Genomic DNA, 24,609 nt, shown 5'->3' on the forward strand with positions numbered 1-24,609 from the left:
TGAAAAATGATATTTACATTAGGCTAGACAGTATCCATAGACTATAAACACATTCTATTAGGAAATTCCTAGCCTGCCTACAATATTTAAGACCATAACTTTGTTTTGTTTTTCCTACTTTTATGATCATATTATACAGTAATGCAGGAAAGTAAGTTACAAATAGTACCACCAAACGAACATCATTGAAGCTACTAAAGAAATTCAGAGGAAGTGAAGTCTTGGAGTTCTGAAAGCGAAACGTTTCTGTTTGTATAAAGGGATCATTTGATAATGAGCAAGTAGTCATATCGTATGTGGGCTCTGAGACCACACCAGGATGAGGTGTGTTGTGTCTTAATTTTGGCGGCCGTTTTATTGAACTCGATCATGAACCAAGGTCTTCAGGATAGAGAGAATGTATTCTATATGATCTGACAAAGTATAGGATATGTAAGGTATTATGGTCTAGTGAATAATGATGGTTGTCTAAGAGACTCTTGTTTCCTTCATCTCCTCACCCCACAGTAAAGCCAATAAGTTGTACTGAATGTCAAGAAAGCAGAGCTTCTCTGCACCCTGTAGTGAGTTCATGCATGTTTTATTGGAGAATAAATATGACTGTGGCTAAGCCAGGGCATGGTATACTGAGGAGGACAGTACAACAGATCTAAGGAATAGTGATCTGCACAGGTTCACATTTCTGTGGGTTTTCTTCTCTCCTATTGGGAGCAGGGCTGTAGAACACAGTATCACTCAAAATGTCATCTGGAACCAGCAGCGTCAGCTTTTGAGGATTGCAGATTCTTAGACCATCTCCTTAGATCAACTGTTTCAGGATCTCTGGGGAAGGTGCCCAAGGATTTGCTACCTCTCCAGCTGATTCTGATACTCTAATGTTTGAACATTATTGATAGAGTCTGCTTTTAATTGAAGCAGGAAATCTGAAAAAGGGCTATTGATATGTTTTCTTTTCATGGTTGGCTTGGTGGAGCAGGACATCCCTGACATCAGTATCGGAAGCCCTCCTTAATAACAATGACAGTTGAATAACATACGCATCATCATGGAGAAAAGACAGATTCTGAAAAAAAAAAATCATATGCTAGAAAATGAGAAGGAAGACAAGTAATTCAGTCATAAAAGGGGCATCAAAATGGAGTTCTTTCTTGTTGGGGGGGCATTTGAGATAATTCTAATAATCATAGAAGAATTCGTAAGATGTGGTAACTCTCAGTTCAACGGTGTGCTTATCTTATAACCTAGGCTCTTCAAGATGCCTTGAAAATCGAGTGTTCTTCATTTCCAGAGGATTGTTTGGGAAAATCTGAACTGGAGTGCAGACATAAGGAGATGAGAACAGAAATGGAAGTTCTCAAACAGCAGGTGAGAAGTGGAAAGTGACATGATCATGTGGAGAACACAGGGCCCATTGTTCATGCTCCTTTGGATGGTTTTGGAAGTCTTCCTATTCAAAATGTGTCCAAAATTATTGCATTTATTTTCATTAGAATTATGTAATTTTAAGGCTTGATAAGAGAATATACATCGGCTAGCCCAACTTCCACTTTATGAAAGAGGGAATTAAATTTCAAATGGGTTGAATGGCTTGTCCAAGATCATACGGTTAAAAGAAGGACTTACTAATTAACCTTTTTGGTGAGATTTAATTAGCACTGGTCCAGAGAACTTCATGTAGACATGATTTATTTTGAAAACACTATTAACCCAAACCCTGGACCTTTTCAGCAAATGGTAGCAGCCACGCTGTTACTCCATAGCCGCTGGTTTCCAGGCCTTTGAACAATGAGGGCAGTTTTAAAGGGAAGTACTGTGCAGTGATCATAATCTCTGAAGAGCCAGATCTGCTCATCTACTGCCACATATGGATGGCACCACCTAGCAATTTATTGATGCACTTCTCCTTCCTCTTCCCCTCTCACCCAACCTCACTCCATGTCACCAAGTGGACAGAAGAGTAAAGGAGGCTTTCTCTAAGCTTCTATATGTATCAGCAACATAGGGCTGTGGGCACTGCCTAACCTATCTGGGTCTAAATTTAGTTCAGCCAGCTGGAGCTAGCTTAGCCGAGGGGGCCACCCATGCATAACACATCTCTTTTCCTGTAGAAGGTTAAATAAACTAATGAAGGTAAAGAGCTGGGACAGTTCATGGCGATGTCAATAAATATAGGATACATGCAGGAATTTTAATCTCTGAAGCACGCATTGTCAGTAATATATTAGCAATGGGGGAGAGGATGTTATGGAACAAAGGGCTGGGAAGTATGTCCCTGGAACTGATTTGTTGACTGTTTTGCTCTGAGCAAGGCCATTTACAAGGACTTTTGATGCAATACACCAAAGAATTAAGCAATTGTATTATTGTTGTTGCTGTGTATTGTTATTACTTCATAGGAAGTAACCTATCTGTAAATGTAAAAAATTCAGAGAAGCTGATGTTAAAGTTGAATTTTTTCTTCTGTCAACCCCATTTGAATAATCTGCCTCATTACATTTAGCTTCAAATACATAGTTTAAAATAAGCCTATGAAGAGAGTAAGAGTATTAAAACTCTGCCAAATCCTCAACTCCTAAAGTACCATTGGCACTAGCCAGGATTCCTCTGAAAAAAAAAAACTACTTCTTATGTTCGGACACTTGAATCATCTTGGATGCTCTCATATAATGTATCCCACATGCAAGTGAGTCACTCTTACACATGCATGGAGTTTACAGCAAGGGTTTAGCTCATGTTGGATGCAGACAGTGGCAGGTATCCTTTTTTTCACTATCCTCAAGAGGTCCAGAATCCATCTTCTTAGTTTTTCTGTGGCTCTTTTGCTAACTTTATGCATACACATTTTAACTGTGCATATTTCTAAATGCTCAGCCACAATCACTGTTTCACTGAATGTCACATGATACACTAAAGGAGTTAAATTCACAAAGAAACTGAGTTGGAATCTTGGCCACCTGACTGACGTGATGACAACGCTATCATATTGTATTTGATAAAGAGTGTTCAGTTTTGATCAGATGAGCTTCTCCCATTTCAAATGCCTCTGGTAATTGTTTACAGAGCATTGGTTTGACTCTGTCTGGAATTGAGCCTCAGCCCTTAACTAAAACCAAAACCACAACCAAATGTCAGCTTAGCTGGGTGTAGTTCCCTTGCAATGCTTCTGGTGAATAAAACCTTCAAAATTAAATGTGTATATCTTCATCTAGATATATATACAATGTTTGATTTCATCCTCTCTTGCCTATTATATTCTGTCCTATTATTATTGACTTTAATCAGCCTCTAGTTAAAATGTGCTGCATTATTGGGGGTGAAGGTGCAGTGTGCATTAATACTAATAGACAGAAATCTAGCTACTAAGTTCCCATGTAAGTTGTACTTTAAATCCTTGTCTTAAAGGAACTTATTCCCTAAGCTTCATTTATTTTCATAGTTCCATATACTAGCCTCCAAGCCATCAGTCGACACTATGCCAATTAAAAACAATAATGATTAAATCTGTTTTTCTTTTGGTTTGATTGCTTTTCTGGAATATTTGGAGTATTTCATGAGAGGCACTCCACTAAAATATTACTATGTTTGTTTGTTTTTAATGATATACCCCCAAAATTACTGGGGCAAATTGTGAATACCTTTTAACAATCATTTTGTTTTTCCACATCCATGAGCCTTTCATTTCTATCTTGTGTTCAACTTATTGTTATATTTGGAACCTAGCATGCCAATATTTACTGGCTTCACTTAACAGCTATTGTCAGTAAACTGTCTTTTAGAACTTCAAGCACCCTTGGTACATCAAAGCCTTGTGTTAGGGATGGGTGACTTGCTCCAGGATAGTGACACTTAACCCTGGGGGGCGGGGCTCATCACAATAAGGAAATGTGCAGCAGAATAATGGGTGAGGACAATGGGTGAGGATAATGGGTGAGGGGAATTGTTTTTCCAAAATATCTGTGCTGTTACCTTAGTTCTGAATTCCTGACACATACTCAAGGAGGAAAAAGTTGAGAACTACCATTCTAAACAAAGCAAGAGATGAAATTTTGGCCATATCCATTAGAATAGAGTCTCACCATGAAAAAATATTCATGAAGAGGATAGGGATTATTCAGATTGGACAAACCCAGATAGTACCTCCTCTGAAATCCATTTACAATGACTTAGGAGAAAAGGATGCTCACGGTAACAGTAAATCAATATTTCCTAGGTGCAAATATATGAAGAAGACTTCAAAAAGGAACGATCAGACCGAGAAAGACTTAATCAAGAGAAAGAGACTCTACAGCAAATTATTCAAACTTCTCAATCCGAGTTGAATAGGCTGAATTCTCAGGTATCAGTCAAAACAAAAATAATCTTTACCAGCTCATGCATATTGTTTTTAATTTTTTCATTAAAAATTTTCAAGACTTTGGGCTTCTGTTAATTGACATTGATTTTCTCTGAGAGGTAAGCACCTGGGATGAAATCATTCTTAAACAATCTCATAAAGAGATGAAAATGACTGGAGATTTCTTTTAACTTAAGTATATTAAGGAGTAACCTAAGAATTTGGATTCCAAAGTCGTGTATAAAATCCAGTTCTTCTGATCTTTTTCTCATAATATTTATCTTGGTAGAATGGGAGTTGAACTACCTAGTACTCAAAATTCAAATCCACAATGCGCCAGCACATTGAAGTTGTTTCTAAACTCTTGTCATTTTCTTTGAAGGTCTATGGTGGAATGTTCCTGTCTTCCAAAAACATACATATCTCTGAATGTCATTTATATATATAAAATACTGAGAATTTTGTTCGCTGGGTTCCCCAGCTAAATGTGACTGGCACACTCTCAAGGAAGCCACATAGCATTTGCCAGTTTATTGAAATAAAATATATTAAATATAAGCACATTACAATTAAATGGAATAGGATATATTAAGAGTAGACTCAGCAAGTTGCCACAATGGGTAAATATTGATGTTAATGAGGAAGATGTAGCTAACACAATTTTGGCTTAAGAAAAGAAAATGAACCACAGAATTTTTGATTTGCAAAATCATCCAATACTTCTAAGTAAATAGGAAATTGTTGCGGGACATGGTGTGACAGCTCCGGAGCTGCAAGATTCTTAGTCTCCAAAGAAATTTTTAACTATTTGTCATCCCCTTCTTCCTGACAGAAAGTATACTGTGAATTAAATTTAATTTCTTTTCCGATGTTTTTCAAGGATTCACTTGAAATTCCTAATTTTACATGCAAAAATCATTTGGCAGAACTATTTTCCAAGAAATGGAAAGGAATAAAATCGTGGTAAAAATATAATAAAATGAAAATAGTGAAAATAGTTCAGTTCTGATTACTCTCGGTGAGGAAATCACTCTGAATTTGTATCCCTTATATGCAGAGCTCCCTTAATTTGTTCTAAGTTGTCACTGCACAAGTTATCTTACCTCCAGCCATATTTTAACTTGATTCATTCTACTGTATTAAGTTCAGACTGATGATAAATTTATGTCTGAAATTGGCAATGTCCTTGTCATTGTAGAAGGTCTAGTTCATCCAGGAACACATAACCATCTAATTATACTATAGACTATAATCCACAAGTAATTTTCATTTCTGTATCATCTGCAAACTAACTTTCTGTTGATATTAACAAAATAATGCATTGTCTACATACAGTATGGGATAACTGTGTTAATGAACTAAGGGATAATCTTAATGATATCTTAAAACTACCAACATTTTTCTTTAAATAATGATAGTCCAAACATTTATTTTTCAAAAGTCTCACTCACTCTGGTAAAAGGATGGTAGAGTTCACAAAGGGAACTGGTAGATGGCTTAACAATCTATGTTAAATGTATTAACAGCAGATTAAATGCCATGATATAATAGAACTGGCATGATGTTATTTGAATAGCATATTATCGGTGGTCCAAATGGGCCATTTGACCAAAAAGGAATTTTTAGGTCAAATCATTCTGGCACTAGTTGCTTACATACCAGAGGTTATTCATTCTATCACTAAGGATATTTTAAGTCAATGACTGATAAAATAAAAGTGTGGTGAAGGGCAAGATACTTAGAGATACTGAGGAGTAGGAGAAATTTAGGGGTAAAAGCTTTGTGTTTGTGCCCGCTTTGACAATCAGGAATGACATTGAGCAACTTCTCCAACTTTTCTGTGCTTCCTTTTTCTTCCTTCATCTGTAAAATGACAAAGTTGAACCAGATGATCTCTAAAATATTTCTTATAATTCTAAAAGCTCTGTCTCTAAAGGTGAGTTACTAATTCTCATTATACTCACCTGTAAAATATGGATGATGGTTCCTACCTCATAGACATCACAACGTTGTTTTCAGGGCTAAATGAAAACAATCTATACAAAAACATCTAGCTTCGGTCATGGATCACAGGTATTTCACAAATGATTTTTGTCTATTGGAAGGGGAAGTTTTTAAATAGAGTTTAGTTGTACAATTAACATGCCACCTTTAGTTCCTTGTAATTTAATTTTGATGCTCACTTTCTTTCTGCAAGGCACTTTGTTATATACTATGAGGAAATAAAAAAATGATCCTTGCTACTATTAAAGACTCACAGTACAATGAGGGGGACATATATAGTCTATATTTATCATTTGTGGACTCCATGTTTGTGAATTTGCCTACTCATGAAGGCGTATTTGTCACACCAAAATCAATACTAGTGCCACCTAAAGTCATTTGTGAACATGCAGTGAAAAACTTGAGTCACCTTATATGCTTGTTCCCAGTTGAGGTCCAATAAGTCCTTGCCTCCTCGATTTGGCTCTCAGACTATAAAAAATGTCCTTTTTATGGTTTATTTTGTGTCACATTTTCTCATTCTTGTTCTTTTTGTTGGTTCTTTCATTGCTTAACATGGCCCTCGAACGTAGTGCTGAAGTACTACCTAGTGTTCCTTGGCACAGGAAGGCTGCGCTGTGCCTTACAGAGAAAAGACACATGCTAGATAAGCTTTGGTTAGGGATTAACATAGTGCTGTAGGCCAAGAGTTCAATGTTAATGCATCAACGGTGTATGTGAGATGTCTTTAACAGAATCATGCATAAAACAAAATTATATATTGATCGGTTAACAAAAATGGTATGATCAGAGGCTCATAGGAACCTAACCCTGCATTTCTCTAGGAACACTGGTTCAGTTAGCCACTTTAGTGTTCATGGTGACTTTATTAGAACATAACTACCGCAGATAATGAAAGTTGACTGTGCACAATACACATCGGACTATAAAAAGTCACACAGAAAATGTATAATGTTAAATGGGAGGACGAAGGAAGTAGAGAATAATCCTGATAGGTGAGACTTGGAATGGTATCATTCAGTGGGGATATATGCCTCACAGGGTTGTGGACCATGCTGTGGAGGGATGATGATAGCATGACTAATGAGTCCAAGAAAAAACAGCTTTCTCTCATTGTATCAGAGATTGAAGGAATCCAGAGTGGGTGACTCTGACTGAAGAGGTTGGGTCTTAAACAGTGAGAAGCCAGAAAGTACAGTAGTGTGACTCTGAACAAGTTACTCAACATCTCATGTCTCAGCGTCCTCATCTGCAAAGTAGTGATAATAATATTTAAGTATCACACAGAGGCACTGGGAAGATATGGTGAGTTACTATATGGAAAGCACTTAGATCAGTGCCTGGCATGGATTAAGTACGTGTACAACTTCTAACATTTATGATGGAAGCTTTTGAGTGTACAGCTGACCAGTTCCAGTACATTCAATTGGCAGTGGAAGCTGTTTCTGTATCTATATCTATTCCTATGTCTCTAGATATTTATATCTCAGTATATCAACCTAAAACTTAGACTTACAATACTTTCAACAAATAGGGAGAAGAGTTTAAAACTGTATTCAACTTTCCGAAACTTCATTTGGGAATTTCAAGATAGAACCAGTACACTTCTAGAAAATCCAAAACTTGACTGTTTTCACCGTTGGCATTGCTGCTATCAGTGCTTCACCCCTTGACATCTGAGCAGGTCATTGACGGCTGGGTCAGGCAAGAGTAACTTTAGGGGGCACCTTGGTGGCTCAGTCTGTTAAGTGTCTGACTCTTGATTTCATCTCAGGTCATGATCTCACGGTGCATGGGATCAAGCCCCGCATCGGGTTTCATGCTGAGTGTGGAGTATGCTTGGAATTTTCTCTACCTGCACCCCCGCCCCCCCCCCCCCCCCGCCTCTCTCTCTCTCTCACTGCCTCTCTCTTGCATGCGCTTTCTCTCTCTCTTTCAAAATAAATAAGTAAACATTAAAAAAGATGGTAAAGAGTAACTTTAGAACAAACCATGTGAACTCTTTCACAAACAGATGTCTTTGTTTTGTCCATAGATAAAAGCTTGTCAGATGGAGAAAGAAAAACTCGAAAAGCAGTTAAAACAGGTATGTTGCTCCTGACCTGAATTCAACAATCTTCTTGTCATAGTTGAAATGGCAACCTTATGTTCCACCCCCACATGTATTTCCTTCCAAGCACAGCAGTTCTTTGTGGTTCCAATTAAAGACATATTCAAGCTCTGCTAAAGATGGCCCAGAACACCCATGCTTTTCCTTATCAACTAAAATGTCAGTGGACACATAATGCTTAGGCACATCCAAAGTTTCTCAACCCTAATGTGCATGAAAAACACATGCTTTTTGGAACATGTTAGCAGCAGCACAAGCCTTAGTGTGTTCATACAAATGGAGATCTCTTCACAGACCCACGAACACCTGGGAAATATATTTCCTTGGTATTTTTTGCAATTGCTTACACAATTTACATTTCAAAAATTAAATCAATTATTTGTGCCTTTTTTTGAGAAAATACAGTATCTTCTTGGGCACTGAAGAATTCTGTCCCATTGGTTCTCTAGTAGCCTTCAGGAATGAATATTTCTTCTCTTAATTCTTGATTTCCTCTCTGGACTTTAGTTATGCTGTAGGAATCTCTGGCTACAATTTAAGAACACTTGTTTTATGGCTTCCTCGCTGATTCTTCTTAAGCAAGGATCCTCTCTGAAGATAACTCAAAAACATCATGTTAACTCTATTCTTTTCAAGTGTTTCCAACTTCTTCAAAATGAAAAGCTAATTAGAGTTTCACCCTAAGTGAAATTTGACCCACGAGCCTTATCTATATCAGTCCAGAGTCTACATTGATACATCTACTATGTCAAGTTAGGATTATGCAAGAGTTAGACTAAACCTTAAGATTTAAGCCAAACCTGTGGTTGTACGAAGCAAGTATCAGTGAAGTGTCAATGTGGCTCCCCAGTTCTACCCACTTCCAGTGAACGGACAATATTATCCTCCTCAGATGTATTTCCCAATCTGTAACTGTGGCTTGAATTTCCATCTGCGGGATCCATGCACACTGGCAGACCCTGGGACTGCACAAGATCTACATAAGCACCCAGTAAGTAACAGCTTGCATTTCAACATACAAGTGCTTATATTATCTAATAAGTGCTGGTTTTTTTTTTTTTTTTTTTTTTTTTTGGTAAAAATTATGTCTGTTTCAGGGGCACCTGGGTGGCTCAGTCAGCTGAGCGTCCGACTTCAGCTCAGGTCATGATCTCACGGTTTGTGAGTTTGAGCCCCACGTCAGGCTCTGTGCTGACAGCTCAGAGCCTGGAGCCTGTTTTGGATTCTGTGTCTCCCTCTCTCTCTCTCTGCCCTCCCCCGCTCATGCCCTGTCTCTCTCAAAAATAAATAAACATTAAAAAAAAAAAGAAATCATGTCTGTCTCTGTAATCTGAGCATGTAATATTCTCCACAGAAAGAGCCTCTTTTAATCCCAGCCTCTATGTTACAGTTACAGTGGTCAATTACACTATAATCATCTTTTGGGGACACTGGACCCACAGACCACACATAGATATGAATGAATTAACTGAAATGTATCAAGTTAAGCTGTAATTCTTTGAAAGAACATATAACATTTTATACGGGTCCTTTTAAATGAAATGCCTGACTCTTCCAAGAGGACATTTTTGTCTATAAAGAAAAGCAAAGTGAATATAGCAAGTCTGAGAGATGCCTTTTTCAGTTATAAACTTATGTTGAACTACTGTGGACATTGCTACATTTGTGCCACAGAGGTTTGACATTTTCCAATTAAAAGGATATTCCTAAAGCATCCAAGAAAAAGTGACCCACTTAAGTTGCTCTCTGTGACTGTGTCTACCCAGGCAAAATGAAATGAATAGTGGAGCAATTATTTGTGAGTGGAATTGATTTGGACAGTCAACCTGAATAAGTCAGAACCAAAGCACCCTTCTTTCCTTTCTCCATAGCGGTATTCCACCCACCCTCCCCCATGGTCTGGATGCGTCTCTAATTTGTGTTTTGGCTACATAGACAGAATCTTTATACCGGAAAAAACATTATACATTTTTTTGCATTTTGGAAATGTTCAGACAGCTCCCCTCCTCCTTAGTTTTTATTAGCTGTGTTTTTAATTATGCAAAGAATCTTGAGAATCCCTTTACCTGGGATTTTCCTGGCAGAACATGTATGGAGAGCATGATTCTTTTGATTGCCATAGTTTTGTATTTGAGTGTAACTCAAAGCCCTTTTCCCAAGGGAGGAGGTAATGACTCTTCGGGTGGCAGAAGGATGTCAGAATTTAATGAGCATCCTTTAGTTGACCCCGGTGTGACACAGCACACTGCTGAGAATTTGCTTCATTTTGTGTTGTTGCCCCATGTCACTTCTGTGACCCACCCCCATTTCCTTTTTTCTTTACCTGCTTGCTTACTTTTCAATCTTCACCAGAAACATTCCTTGGAATTCCCAAACATAGGTATAATTCCCTAAATTTGCTTTCAGAATGTAGAAGTAAATTAATATTGGGGGAAACAGAAAGAGACAGAAATGTACTTTGGAGTTATCTCCTACAGGTTGGGAAATTGTAGAATTATTCTTGTGAAAGGTTAACTTATAAAGCCAATGAGTCAGGCAAGCTCATCTAGAAGTAAAAATGACTATTGTCTTCAAATATTCATTTATGGAAAGAAGGCAGAAATTCACCTAGTCTAAAAGCTCATCAAACTTTCCTGATCAGTTATAAGAGGAGTGGTCCAGACCTTGTAAAATTATCACCAAATAAAGGTCTGTATTTGAAAAAAGATTCTGAGTCATGTATGTAATGGCTTGTATTCAGTTAAACAGTATTCAGTTAAACACGATCTTGCTATAACAATAGAATTTAACTCCCAGGGTTCATTTAAAAAGAATATTTAGTGTTCTATGCTTATTTCTAAGCCTGAATTAAAACACAAGCGATAGTGTTTGTAAAATTACAGTATATTTGCCTTCTTTTGGCAACTCTCCTGGAATATAAAACTGAGGCTCACGTCACTTATCCTACGTGTTATTTGAGACATCTAAAAATAAACGAGGAGATAAAAAACAGAGGTGATCTCATTTCCTCTTTTAGCTTTTTCGTGGACCAAAAGGAGCCAAGAGTCTAGGTGTCTGAGTGGGGGTAAAGTGGGGTCAGACTGTACTAAATGCAGCATTTCTTAGTGTCTTGTCAGATAATTGAACTTTAAGGCTACTTTCAGTGGTCTGGCAGCCCTGTAAATGCTCCCTGTTGGCTCATTGTTAGAGAAAATTTCCCGGAGTTATTTTCTGGAGGTAATTGAATAATAGAACAAAAGGTCTGTATTCTCCGTGTCTTGGGGGAGGAGGGGGGCAGGGGTGAGCATTGGCAGCAGGAAGACAGACCATCCTCAGGGGCAGGTGAACCTCAGATTGCTGTGTTCCAAGTGGTTCAATACAGAGACTCTCATCTTAGAACGGAATCTTGAAATTCAGGTCTATAGCTCATGATTTATTCAATGCAGTTTGTTTGACATGTTCCTTGATATTCAATATCTAGATGTTCTTAACTGGTGAAACCTAGAAGAAAATCCCACAGGGCAAATCCAAGTCTGCCCTTTTCTCTCACTGCCTCTCTAGTCTAAACCACCTGAGTGATTTAGAGAAGAGTTTCCGCGGAGGAACACTACAAAGAGAAAGATCTGCCCTGCTTCACCATCCTGAGCCTCTACAAGCCATGTCCGCAGTTAACGGCTTAGATTTCTTCCTTGTACCAGAAAACATTGAGCTTGTGATTGTTTTCTCGGTCTTTCTTTTGCCTCCTGTGTGAGGGATTTAAACATAGTATTTATTGATGGTAAACTGCTTTGTTTTGTTTATGGGCTGTAGTAAGTTTTACAGAAGTGTTTATACTTCTGCAGATATCCAAAACACATCTGCTTCAAAAAAAAAACCAAAAAACAAAAAAACAAAACAAAAAAAAAACAAAAGACACCATGACACAACCCCAAAGTACGAGAAATTCTGGCCAGCACAGTGCACAGTGTGGATTTAGAGGGGGGTTGGGAGATGGTAATAGTGATGACGGAGGTAAGAGAGATGAGCGTGATTGGCAACAGGTTTGGACAAAAATTACTTTTGTGTTGCCTGCATAATAAAAGCCACATAGTATAATTATATTTTTAATGTGCCTCTATGTTTTGTTTGAAGTCCATATTGCTATAATAATGTTGTATTGTTCCACACAGCCAGACTATCAGTGGTATGCTCCTGACCAGTTTCCGCCAGATGTGCAGCACAAGGCAAATGGTAAGACCACAGCTGTATTGAGCATTCTTTCATGTTTACATTTTAATGGGGTCTTTTCGGGATGTTTACTCAACATACATTCATTCGTACTCAGGGAGGGCCTTCTCTAAAGTTGTGTTGCATACACAACTCTAATTTGATGCACCTGGGGTTAAATTGAACTCCTTCAGAAAAAGAAAATGTTCAAATGCAGAAATGCATGAATCTCAGTCCTGGCTTCTGTTCCCATTCCAGTCTCAGAGTCAGTATCCCATCTGGGGTTAGAAATGAAAACTTCAAGTAGAGCTATACTGTAACAACAACAACAAAGCTCTGTGATTCCACTACAAAGGGCAGATGCACATCCACTCTTCCAGGTTGAGTTTGCTAGACAGATGTTTTAAATGTCACTGGCAGACAGACAGAGGAAACAAAGACTCAGAACTGTGTTCCCTAGTGACTAAATGTCAGACTTCAAGTTTAGGCCAAGGTAGCCCACAACACCCACCTCTAAGTACACTGGAAAAAACCTAAAAAGGCACCTAGAAAGTACTCACAACTAACTACTCTTTTATCTTACTTTTCTTTGGTTTACCATTCTCCTCTTCTTTCCAGAATCTGCCATACTTTCTACTACTTATGTCTATGGTCTCAGGAGGCCATCTAGGAATGGGCTGTATAAACTGTGCTATAACCATAATCTTACCTCTATTTTCATCACATATCATCAAAAGTCAGCCATGCCTGCTACATGCTTAAAAATCTCCTGTGACACACACTTGTGACTCTATGTTGTTAATTTCCAGAGATTTTAATCTATCCACAAAAGCTGAAGACGAGCCATATTCCAATTTCAGGTCATACTTGAAACTTGATCTCATTTAGTTCAGATCTGAGATCATAGAACTCTGGTTTTTAGTATAAGGAGCCCATTATGGAGTGGAAATAGAAAGCTAGGGATAACATGCAGTCTTCCAGGTTGTATACTTCACAGTCCAAAGACTTCTTCATGGCAGTCTTTGCAAATGTAGCCCCCTACAACAAAGAGTTGTGCTTTATACAACCTGGACATCTGTACCCAGCAGCACTAGGAATGGCAAATGCCATAGCTTACAGAAGGCTTATAGAAAAAAAGAAGGTAAAAAGTGAGAGCTGTATAATAAAATGTCTAGTTATTTATCAGAAAACTGTGGGTCTTTGTTTTTCTTTTCTTTTTACTATGAATATAGCCCTTGGCTTTAATGAAGTCCTTGGGTTCCAGCCATAACAGAGAGCTTTTATTAGAATGGCATACTATTAACCATAATGATTGTTGTATAATGTCTGTGTTTTGGAAACCCATTGTTGTATAATAGCTGAACTGCCACCCAATTACAATTTTCCACTTCATAGTATATTGGTCCAGAGTGAATATTAAAGATATCTTCTCTCTGAGGTGGAGTTTAATCACTAGAAAATACAATTATGCATAGAGAATTCAGTAACATCATAAAGCCATTCATATATCACTACTAGATTCTTCTTGGACTAATATAATAGAACTTAATAATTATGTAAAATAGAAATGAATTGTCATGACCTTCAGAAACTAAATAAAATTATGCAAAAATAGAATATTATAGTCAGTGTGCAAGACCCACAGATTTTTGTCTACTTGGGAAGAAACATAATGAAATTTGTGGTGTATAATATGTTGTGTGACAGTCTATAGATTTAAAACTATAATAAGAGGGGCGCCTGGGTGGCTCAGTCGGTTAAGCCGCTGACTTTGGCTCAGGTCATGATCTCGCGGTCCGTGAGTTCAAGCCCCGCGTCGGGCTCTGTGCTGACAGCTCAGAGCCTGGAGCCTGTTTCAGATTCTGTGTCTCCCTCTCTCTGACCCTCCCCCATTCATGCTCTGTCTCTCTCTGTCTCAAAAATAAATAAACGTTAAAAAAAATTAAAAATAAAAATTAAAAATAAAACTATAATAAGAAAAAAAAAACCTCTGTTATGTTGCAACCTGAGTATTTTTAAAACATTGTTTAAATCTTCACAATATGCCATAAAATAGGTTTTGTTATTATGCCATTTTACAGATTAGGAAACTGAGGCTTAGAGAATTTAAGTAGCATGCCTAAATCACGCAGTTGGTAAAAATCAGCCCTGAGATGAGATTCCAAATGTACAGAACTTTAAAACCTATCTTTGAATCACATCCTATCGTTCTCTTGAAAACCCCCCTCTCACTATATTAAAATTTTCTAAAATGATTGATATAAAGTGAGAATGGGGGCTTTAACTTGGATAATTATATGACTAGAATCTAACCATGAATAGTCTTTTCTTCCTATGCACTTGTAACATATGTTATTTGTGCTACTCATTTGGTATTTTGCATATCATAGATAAAAGACACAGTACAATGCAAGGTGAAATACATAATAAATGCTATCAACGAGTTAATGCTTGGGCAGCCCTGATAGAAACTGATGGGATGTGTTGCCATTTGAAACCTTTCTTTCTCCATACCAACACAGCTCTGCAGCTAACTGTGGCTTCTCTGTAGCAGAGAAGAGGGCTGATCACGGGCCGGGCCATAGAAAGAAATTCCCTACTCAGAAATCTACCTGTTTTTGATTTCTGTTGCTCCCCTTCTAGCTTCCAAAGCTGATGCTATTTTAAAGTTCAAGCCAGGTCATAAAAATTGGCGAAAGCTCTGGAATCACTCTTGTCAAAAAACAAAAACAAGAACAAAAACATCTCGTGTGCCATTATTTAATTTCAGTGGTGATTCTTCTTATTTTTTATTTCATTTAATTGGAAAGCTCCTTTTGATTTGTAAGTCCAACCCAATTTCTCAGAATTCCTTTTTTTTTTTTTAAATATTATTTATTTATTTTGAGAGAGAGAGAGAGCACAAGGAGGGGAGGGACAGAGAGAGAGAGAGAGAGAGAGAGGGGGAGAGAGAAAATCCCAAGCAGGATCTGCACTGTCATTGCAGAGCCTGATGCAAGGACTCAGACTCACAAACCATGAGAGCATGACCTGAGCCAAAACCAAGAGTTGTATGCTTAACCAATTAAGACACCAGGGTGCCCCTAGGATTCCTTTTTTCAAATGTTTGTGTATTTATTTTGAGAGAGAGAGAGAGAAAGAGAGAGCATGTGCACACAAGTTGGGGAGGGGCAGCAGAAAGAGAGGGAGAGAGAGAATCCCAAGTTTTCGGCGCAGAGCCCAATCAGGGGCTTGATCCCACGAACCATGAGATTGTGGCCTGAGCCGAAATCAAAAGTCAGACACTCAACCAGCTGAGCCACCCAGGTGCTCCCAGTTGCTCAAAATTCTTAAAAGTAGCTTTGTGGTATTATTAAATATGAGTTTAGAAATCTTTTTATTATACAGATTCTTAAAATAATAGTACTCATTGTCTTACTATATGGCTAATATGTTTATCTTTCACTATTCAGGAATATACTGCTAGCCAATATACCCTATTCTTTGGGCTATAAATACCAACAATCAAACAATGGAAGGAGAAATGAGTGGAAAATCAGGTTCTGTTCCTGATAAATTATAAACAGAAAGTATTTTTTTAATGTTTATTTATTTTTGAGAGAGAGACAGACAGACAGAGCATGAGCGGGGGAGGGGCAGAGAGAGAGGGAGACACAGAATCAGAAACAGGCTGCAGGCTCCAGGCTCCAAGCTGTCAGCACAGAGCCTGATGCGGGGCTCAAACTCACAAACTGTGAGATCATGACCTGAGCCGAAGTCGGACACTCAACCCGACTGAGCCACCCAGGCACCCCAGAAAGTATTTTTAAAACTCATATAAATTCTATTCATATAATAACTATGTAAGTAATTTACTTGTATTTAAATGAAAATGATCCTTTCAGAAATATGGTATTTAAATTAATACTAATTTGTATGTGTGCTTTGTACATTGCCCTAGTTCTCAGTTTTTTATTAATTTCCTGTGACTCCTGACAAATTTACTTTTTTACCGCAATATATATAGCACATTATATTTTGCTCCTTATAATTATTCCTCTTAAGATCATCTAACCTGAAATAGCGGCTCTGATGTCTATGCATGAAGTGTTTGTAGAGCAGTAGCCTTGTGATTTTTCAAAGGTACAGTGGGTAATGAGTGATTAAATTGCTCTGACACCACTAGATCCTCCTTTAACATTCCCAGGGCCTGAGGCAAGAATACATGGAGAGCTGCATACTTCATGTTAAATATTTAAGTGTCATGAATCAAGCGTAGAAGCTATTATAGTCTATCCTCCTACTGATAAATATATACCTGGAATGGCAGAGTGAAATTTAAAATGCACATATTCCAACCAGTTCTGTTCCAGGAAACAGTGGCACAGGAACACCTGAGCCATGGCCCATCCCCTTCTCTTCCCACCTTTCCAGTGGGAGGGGTCTTGAGTGTGAATTTGAGTACAGCCCGTTTGCACATCCCAGCTTCATCCATATACCCCTCATTATGCTACAACAGCACCCCTTGACTTCAGGCTTGGGAAAGAGGACCACATGAGGCCTAGAAGCAGAAATAGGGTCGGTTGGGCAGGAAATTTGGGGATCTGCATGTAGGTACCAACAGCTTGTTCTAGAAGAAAGCAGACTCAGGCCAGGGAGAGAGATGGCTAGAGGAGGACCACAGCAGGTCCCTCTATAAGCGTAGACCTAATGAAGGACTTCCTGGCCAAGGATTAGTCTATTGAACAGTCTTTGAGTAAACTAATTTCCATCGTTGCTCTCAGTTACTGTCTCTGGTTATTTCAGAATGCTTTGGGGACGCATTGAAAATTAAGTCTTCTGGGGTGCCTGGGTGGCTCAGTCAGTTGAACACCCGACTCTTGATTTTGGGTCACGATTCCAGGGTCATAGGATTGAGCCCTGCATCAGGCTCTGTGCTGAGTGTGGAGCCTGCTTAAGATTCTCTCTCCCTCCTTCTGCCCCTCTCTCCAACTTGCACATGCACATTCTCTCTCTCTAAAAAAAAAAAAAAAAAAAAAAAAGAATGCACACACAGAAAAAGAAAATTCTTTTTTCAAAAACTAAAGATTTAAATAAAGGTTTTCAAGACATTTAAGACTTGCTTGGCTTTCTCTCTTCATAGCACTAGATTTTAATATATTGAAGTACACAGATGTTAAGGGGCTACAGTTTCTGTTTAGAAACACGATTTTACAGGGGTGCCTGGGTGGCTCAGTCGGTTAAGCGTCCGACTTTGGCTCAGGTCATGATCTCGCAGTTTGTGAGTTCAAGCCCCTCATCAGGCTCTGTGCCAACAGCTTGGAGCCTGGAGCCTGCTTCATATTCTGTGTCTCCTTCTCTCTCTGCCCCTCCCCTGCTTATGCTCTATCTCTCTCTGTCTCTCAAAAATAAATAAATGTTAAAAAAAAATTAAAAAAAAAAAGAAATGTGATTTTACAGAGAACATTTTAATTTCATTTCGTCTGTTATCAGAATGGGATGCAAAATGACTTCCATGTTTCTAGAACAATTATGACATAGTTGAGTTAGTATAACTTTGAAAACATGTTTTGTTTCTTCCTTGTGAAATGTCAAAAAGGCTATGTTTTCTAACTATTTTGCCTGCCAGTCACTTCTGTACCTTCCAAATTTTTCATATGGTGCAGAGTTGAACTTTGTCTAATGAGCTAGAGCTCAATTCTTACATATTTGGAAAGACATGAAATGTAGGCATGTGAGATTGTGTTGTGAGAAAACATAATTATTTCTTTACGATACAGAAGATCAAAGTCCAACTATTATAATTGGCCTTTACTAACGTCTAATAATAACTCGTTAACTGAACATTTACTGAATTCGTTTCCTAGGGCTACCATAACCAAGGAGCAAAAACTAGGTGGCTTAAAAATGGCAGAAATTTATACTCTCACACTCTGGAGGCTAGAAGTCTGAAATCCCGGTGTTGGGGTCATGCCCCCTCCAGATCCTCTAGGGCAGGCTCTTTTCTTGCCTTTTCCTGCTTCTAGTAGCCCCAGAATGTACTTGGCTCGTGGTAGCAGAACACCAATCTCTGCCTTGCTCTTCACATGGCTGTCTTCCCTCTTATCTGTGTCTGTGTCCAAATTTTCATCTTCTTGTAAGGACTCCAGTCATGTTGGATTAGGCTAATCCAGTATAATCTCATATTAACCTGATTCTGTATGAAAAATCCTGTTTCCAAAAAAGGTCACATTCACAGGTACCAGGGGTTAAGACTTACACATATCTCTTGGGGGGACACAATTCAACCTATATCACTAATCCTGTGTCTGGCACAGGATTGCTCAAAACCTTGTAGCGACCCTATGAAATGAGTACCACTGTTGCTCCTGTTTTATAATTGTGGAAACTGAGGACCAGAGACGTAATGTCACTTGTCCAAATCCACATAGCTGGTTATTGCCTACAACATAGACAAGCCCGAGCAGTCTAGCTCCCAAGCCCACATTGTAACCACTGAGCAATATGGACAACCCCTGGCTATACATTAAAATATAGTAGTGTTGTCGTTTTCATATATTTTATTTAAATAAATTCATTTTTTAAATATTTATTTATTTATTGAGAAATAGAGCAGACACGCATGCACAGGCAAGCAGAGTAGAGTCAGAGAAAGAGGGAGAGAGAGAGAATCCCAAGCAGGCTTCGTGCTATCATCAGGGAGCCCAGCACAGCACAGCACTTGAACTCATGAACCTGAGATCAAGACCTAAGCTTAACTGACTGAGCTACCCAGGCACCCCTATTTAAATAAATTCTAAGGCCCTGTCCTGAAAGCCAGAATCTTTCTCATTTTGTGTCTTTTTATAACTGTCTTTGTATCTAACCATTACTGGTAATTTTACATTGGTAAGACGGCTGGATTAGTTGGATTTTTTTTTAGTACCTGGTGATATGAGGAGATACAGGAACCAGTGTAAACAGTAAAAGCTACTTAAGAGATGTAAGAAACAGAAGAAACTTAGAGGCTACATTGGGTGGTTTTCACTACAGATGGGTAAAATAATATTTTTCTTTTATAAAATACATTACTTACTTGGGGCACCTGGGTGGCTCAGTCAGTTAAGTGTCTGACTTCAGCTCAGGTTGTGATCTCATGGCTGGTGAGTTCGAGCCCCACGTCGGGCTCTGTGCTGACAGCTCAGAGCCTGGAGCCTGCTTCAGATTCTGTGTCTCCCTCTCTCTCTGCCCCTCCCCCACCCATGCTCGCTCTCTCTCTCTCTCTCTCTCTCTCAAAAATGAATAAATGTGAAAAAAAAATTAAATATATTACTTTCATAATTATCTTACCAGGAGTTAATAAAGAGTATTAATTAATTAGAGACAGATAGTTTTATGCCTATTTCATTTCTGGAGTTTCAGAGAAGAATTGCAGAAGAAATTATAAGGTGTCCTCACTTTATAATGCTATAAAGTTCAGCTTATTGGTAAACTAAGTGATTTTGCTAAGGGAATATTAAATAAAGTGTAAGTGTATATTTATATGTACAGGAACATATGAAAATGCAGGTGGTAAATATATTCCTATGCAGACACTGATTTATAAGCAAAGACTAAACATTCTAGTTAACATTATATATAGATATAGGTAGGTAGATAGAACCTAGATGAGAAAAATGCATACAATAAGGCTAGACTAGTCACAATTCCACTAGGTATTGCAATATACCTCTTAAATGGAAGATAAAATTCTGTAGGGAAGCGAGGTTTATATCCCATATTGCATTCCATTCTTCCTAGGGAAGAATGTTTACTTCCCTAGGTTTCCTTACTGTTGATGCATAAGCACCCACATTCTAAGAGGTGAGTGGGCATGATCCTCCTCTTTCTTGATTGATATCTTTGCCTTCTCTGTCCCCTTCTCTCCCCAGATTCCTTAGTTCCCCTCCAACCTGAAGGGACAGGAGTGTGGGGGAGAGGTCCCAGGCCCAAGATTCCATCTGCTCTCCTTCCTGGATCCCAGAGGGGGACAGGGGAAGAGGGTGGCATCCCTAACCCTCAGCAGTGAGGAAGAACAGGGCTTCTAGGGCCTGAGCTCTGACCACTACCCACCATCTCCCTTCCTCCCTGCTCCCAAGACTGGCCCACTTCTGCATGGGGCAGTGGGTTACAGCTCAGTTCGCACTGAGAATGTAAGAGTTACAAAATTTCTATGAAATTAAGTTTTGTGTCTTCAAAAGAGAGAGAAAGAGAGAAAGAGAAAGCAAAGTCCCCTCAATCCTTTTAACCTTTCTGCTGCACTCCCCTCTCCTCTCAGGGGACTTCAGATTCAGCTAATCCTTGATGTAGAGTCAGACATGGCCTCTGCCACCAAGATCTCTGGGTTCTATTCAGATCACTTCAGCATCATGTTATTTAACATGCACTCTTGTGAACATAAAAGCATGGAGTGTAACACATACCATTAATAGATAATAAGCCACACATTAGTGAGTAGAATTCTTTACCAACCAATAAGGCAAAGCAGACTGTCTAGCACTGTGAGAACCCATGATTCCCTTGTGCCATTTCTCTTGCCCTGCCATCAGAACTGTGGAGCCAAGTCTGATGACAGAAGTCTCTTCCACATTCACTATATGACACTCTGCCTTCTCTTCAAGGAACTGAAGACCTGTTTTTGCTTTTGTTCAGATTTCCATTCTGCCATGGATTATCTCGTGGGTCACAACCTGTCTCCATCTAAAACATGGAGATAATGACCCTTGCCTCTGTACCTATTTCACAAGAGTGCTGTAAAAACTACAGAAGAATTAATTTTTCTTAATGTTTTAAGATATCATTAATGTATTAAATCTAAACTTTAGATTGTTTTAGATCTGTGAACTATGCTTCTGGGTCCAAATTTATGTTCTTAACATATTGGATACCTTTTTAATGTAATGGCCGCCATGCTTAAAAGAATATTTTTTAAACCTGGAAAGGAAACTGTTAGTGAGTCCATTTAAACGTTTGTTTATTTGAAATACCAAATGCAGGCCAGCAAAAATAAAACATTCAATATATTCAAAATTGTTATCATGAATAGGAAAACACTTTATTTCTTGAAATTTATATAATTGTATATACTTTATTTTTTTATATTTTAAAAGTTACATATATTTTTTCTGTTGCCATGAGGAGATCTTTGATTTTGTCTTCCCTATAGTGCTTTCCTGTAGTCCTACTAAAATATACTGTGTTTTTCATATTGGTCTTCATGGGCCATTAACATATCTTAAGAACTGTGATCTTTTCTATTGCTTTGACAATAACATACCCTTTACCACACTTAAAGTAGTTTAGGTGACAGCTGTCATTCTGTGGGCTACGTACTGAACCCCATAGTATCATATATGACTTACTTTCACAAGCAAATGCCTGAGCCACCAAAATGCCAGCAAGGATACGAAGTAGTACGGACTATTCCTCTTCAGGCGTGAGTAGAACTAGGCCACAGCTGATTTCACAAAGTGGTAAGCATATGTCAGTGCTTAAAATAATAGCCCTCCATTTCCCGCCCCTTGATTTCTCCGTGTAAACTGATGGGAACTCATGAATAAAATCTCTTTTTTTTTTTTTTTCCTGCCAGCCTCAATGTTTATGTTAGCCTTAAGCCAGAAGAAAAGAAATGAATTTTCAGTTTTTAATCTGAAACATTTTCCTGCTGTCTTTCATAGGCTTCTCCTCAGAAAAGAAAGTCAATCAGTAGAAGCACACACACGTGCAGAGCGTACGGGCAGAGGGAGAGCTTGGCAGAGGGCCCTCATTTCTCTTTTTCCCGTGGCTTGCGTCTGCACAACTGCGTACCATCTACTCCATTATTTGTGCCCGGCAGTGTCTCCCTGTGGCATGGATAGAGGAAAAGACTTGTGACAGCTAAGATCCTGACCAAGTCTGAGAAGCCAGTGTGACACAACCAAACACAACTTCCAGTTTCCTCGGCATGAGATTGAGCAGACAGATTATGCGCCCTTCTTTGAAACTCTCTTCAGCATATCGCTGTCAGATTTTGCAGAGGTGATTTCCCAATTTCAGCGACTCCACTTTTGGTGCAGTGGTGTTATATATTGATTGAAATATGTATTCTCTGGGGGAAAAGCATCTGCAGGGGTAAGTTTGTAACATTGCTCCCGTTAGTTGTATAGGGGCTTGGTTCTTTAGCCTGTTTGATTAGATACTGTGTTCATCCTTGTTGGCCTCAGTGAACTTGTCAATAGGACTGAAGAGGTGTATATACTTCCTGAAACTCAGTGAATGGTTCAATCTGAATAACATATAAACTTGAAACTGTTCTTTAAACAGATCGTTCCTTTAAGATGATGGGAAATTGTGAGCCTACTTCATTTCTAGGTGGACTAGATTATGAAAGAAAACCCTACTGTGATGATGATGGTATTGGCTGTGTTCATATGCACGTCCAGTAGTAGTTCGGAGATACGTGGATTTGTAGTTAAATCTGTTTTTAGTTCCTGTGGATTTGAGTAATTATTGATGAAAAACATGTCTGACTTCTCAAACCTATTAAAATGGAAAATGAATGTATCCGAATTGTGTGGCAATTAAATTGTACAGTGGCATGACAGATGTCTAAAGACTAAGCAGATTTAAAAGTATTCCGTTCATCCATTTAATAAGGGTTTTGCTACGACCAACCGGAGATCCTCTTTGTGAGATGTATAACAGGAGCGTGAGATCCACAGATATCTGTGATCCTAGACGTACCTAAAGAAAACCGGGAGCATCTGCTGAACCTGAAGTCACATAAAACAATCCAAGATACTGCCGAAACTATCTAGCTCCGACTTCCCGAAGTTATACTACTTAATTCCAGCTCAGATGCTTTTCTTTTTCAGTTTCTGAATATACTTGAAACTTCGTGTAATGGAGAAGTGAAAGAGCTTTAGAAAGTTAACTACTTTCAGCCTGAGTCCAGCTACTCAAACCACAATTCCTGAGAAAGAACTATCCTTCTCTTACATTAATTCTCTGAAGCTTTGTTTTTGTTTTCGCTGCTCCTTATTAAAGAGACAAACCATTCTTGAGCAATACTTCAGCATAAGTGAATCAGGAAAACAATGGAGTTTACAAGTCAGTTTCATGGAAACACATTTTTTTTTTTTTAATTTCTGTTTCCTCGGATTAGTGGAAAAGTCATTGCAGTAACAACTTTTAGTGGTGGATTAAGTTTACCAACTGAGATGTGCCTGTCAGAATAAGAATGGAACACACATACAAGAAGTACCCTTTGATGGACTCATTCTAGGTCAATCCAACAGCAATAAAACAAGACTTAACCATCCCATTACTATTACTGAAGTCTTCCTATTATTAATTAGCAAATTGGCAAACATTGGCAAGATGGCACCAATGCTAATGTAATGGGAAACACTCCAATTTAAGTGAGACCTAATTTAATTTGAATTCCCAGTGGGTGACTGCAAATGTGAGAAGGGGACCCCTTGCTCTGAATACACCTGCGCTTCCAAGAAGACAGATGTCTACAGCCTTGGCCGTGGCCCGAGAGCCAGCCAGTCCCTCCTGGGTCCTTCTCCCCAAACCGTTTGTTTGGGGACTTCTGTCTCAGCCCATAATAAAGGTCATCCTCAGCTGTGGCACTTGCTTCATTATCACAACACAATTTGTGGAAATTGGGTGAGGAATAGCTGAGGGGAAGAAGTCCTACCACACAGTCTCTTTTATCTAGGAAATGTACAACTAGGGCACATTTTAAGTTTTTGATGATCGTGGAGAATTTGATCTTGAAGGTATCACCTTCACTTTGTCCTGATTGTGATGTGAAGTCAAAAGAAAACCTTTCTTGGGGTCTGGTTAGGTCTGGGAGTTAGGCCAGCCTCTGTTGCTACTAGCATAGAGTTTTACCTCATTTTCTTTTCAACGAAAAGGACATTTCAGACTAACTTGCTAATATTATTAATTACGGACAGAGTTCCACATGATTTTCTTTAGTTTATTTACTGAG

The 24,609-nt window shown here is 38.6% G+C and overlaps 1 protein-coding gene across 2 annotated transcripts in view; it reads left to right on the forward strand.

Moving 5' to 3' along the window:
- The window catches only part of TNIP3 (TNFAIP3 interacting protein 3), a 91,644-nt gene extending 69,205 nt beyond the window's left edge, over positions 1-22,439 (forward strand). The window contains exons 8-13 of one of the 2 annotated variants that reach the window (XM_042935600.1): positions 1,246-1,365; positions 4,211-4,336; positions 8,373-8,423; positions 9,340-9,438; positions 12,596-12,656; positions 22,307-22,439. In XM_042935600.1, coding sequence (XP_042791534.1) covers positions 1,246-1,365; positions 4,211-4,336; positions 8,373-8,423; positions 9,340-9,438; positions 12,596-12,656; positions 22,307-22,338 — 489 coding nt within the window. In that variant the 3' untranslated portion in view covers positions 22,339-22,439. The other variant, XM_042935601.1, reaches the window with a different exon arrangement.
- Positions 22,440-24,609: the final 2,170 nt, after the last annotated feature.

Source organism: Panthera leo, chromosome B1 (assembly GCF_018350215.1).
Source record: "Panthera leo isolate Ple1 chromosome B1, P.leo_Ple1_pat1.1, whole genome shotgun sequence".
In the NCBI taxonomy this organism is placed as follows: domain Eukaryota; kingdom Metazoa; phylum Chordata; class Mammalia; order Carnivora; family Felidae; genus Panthera; species Panthera leo.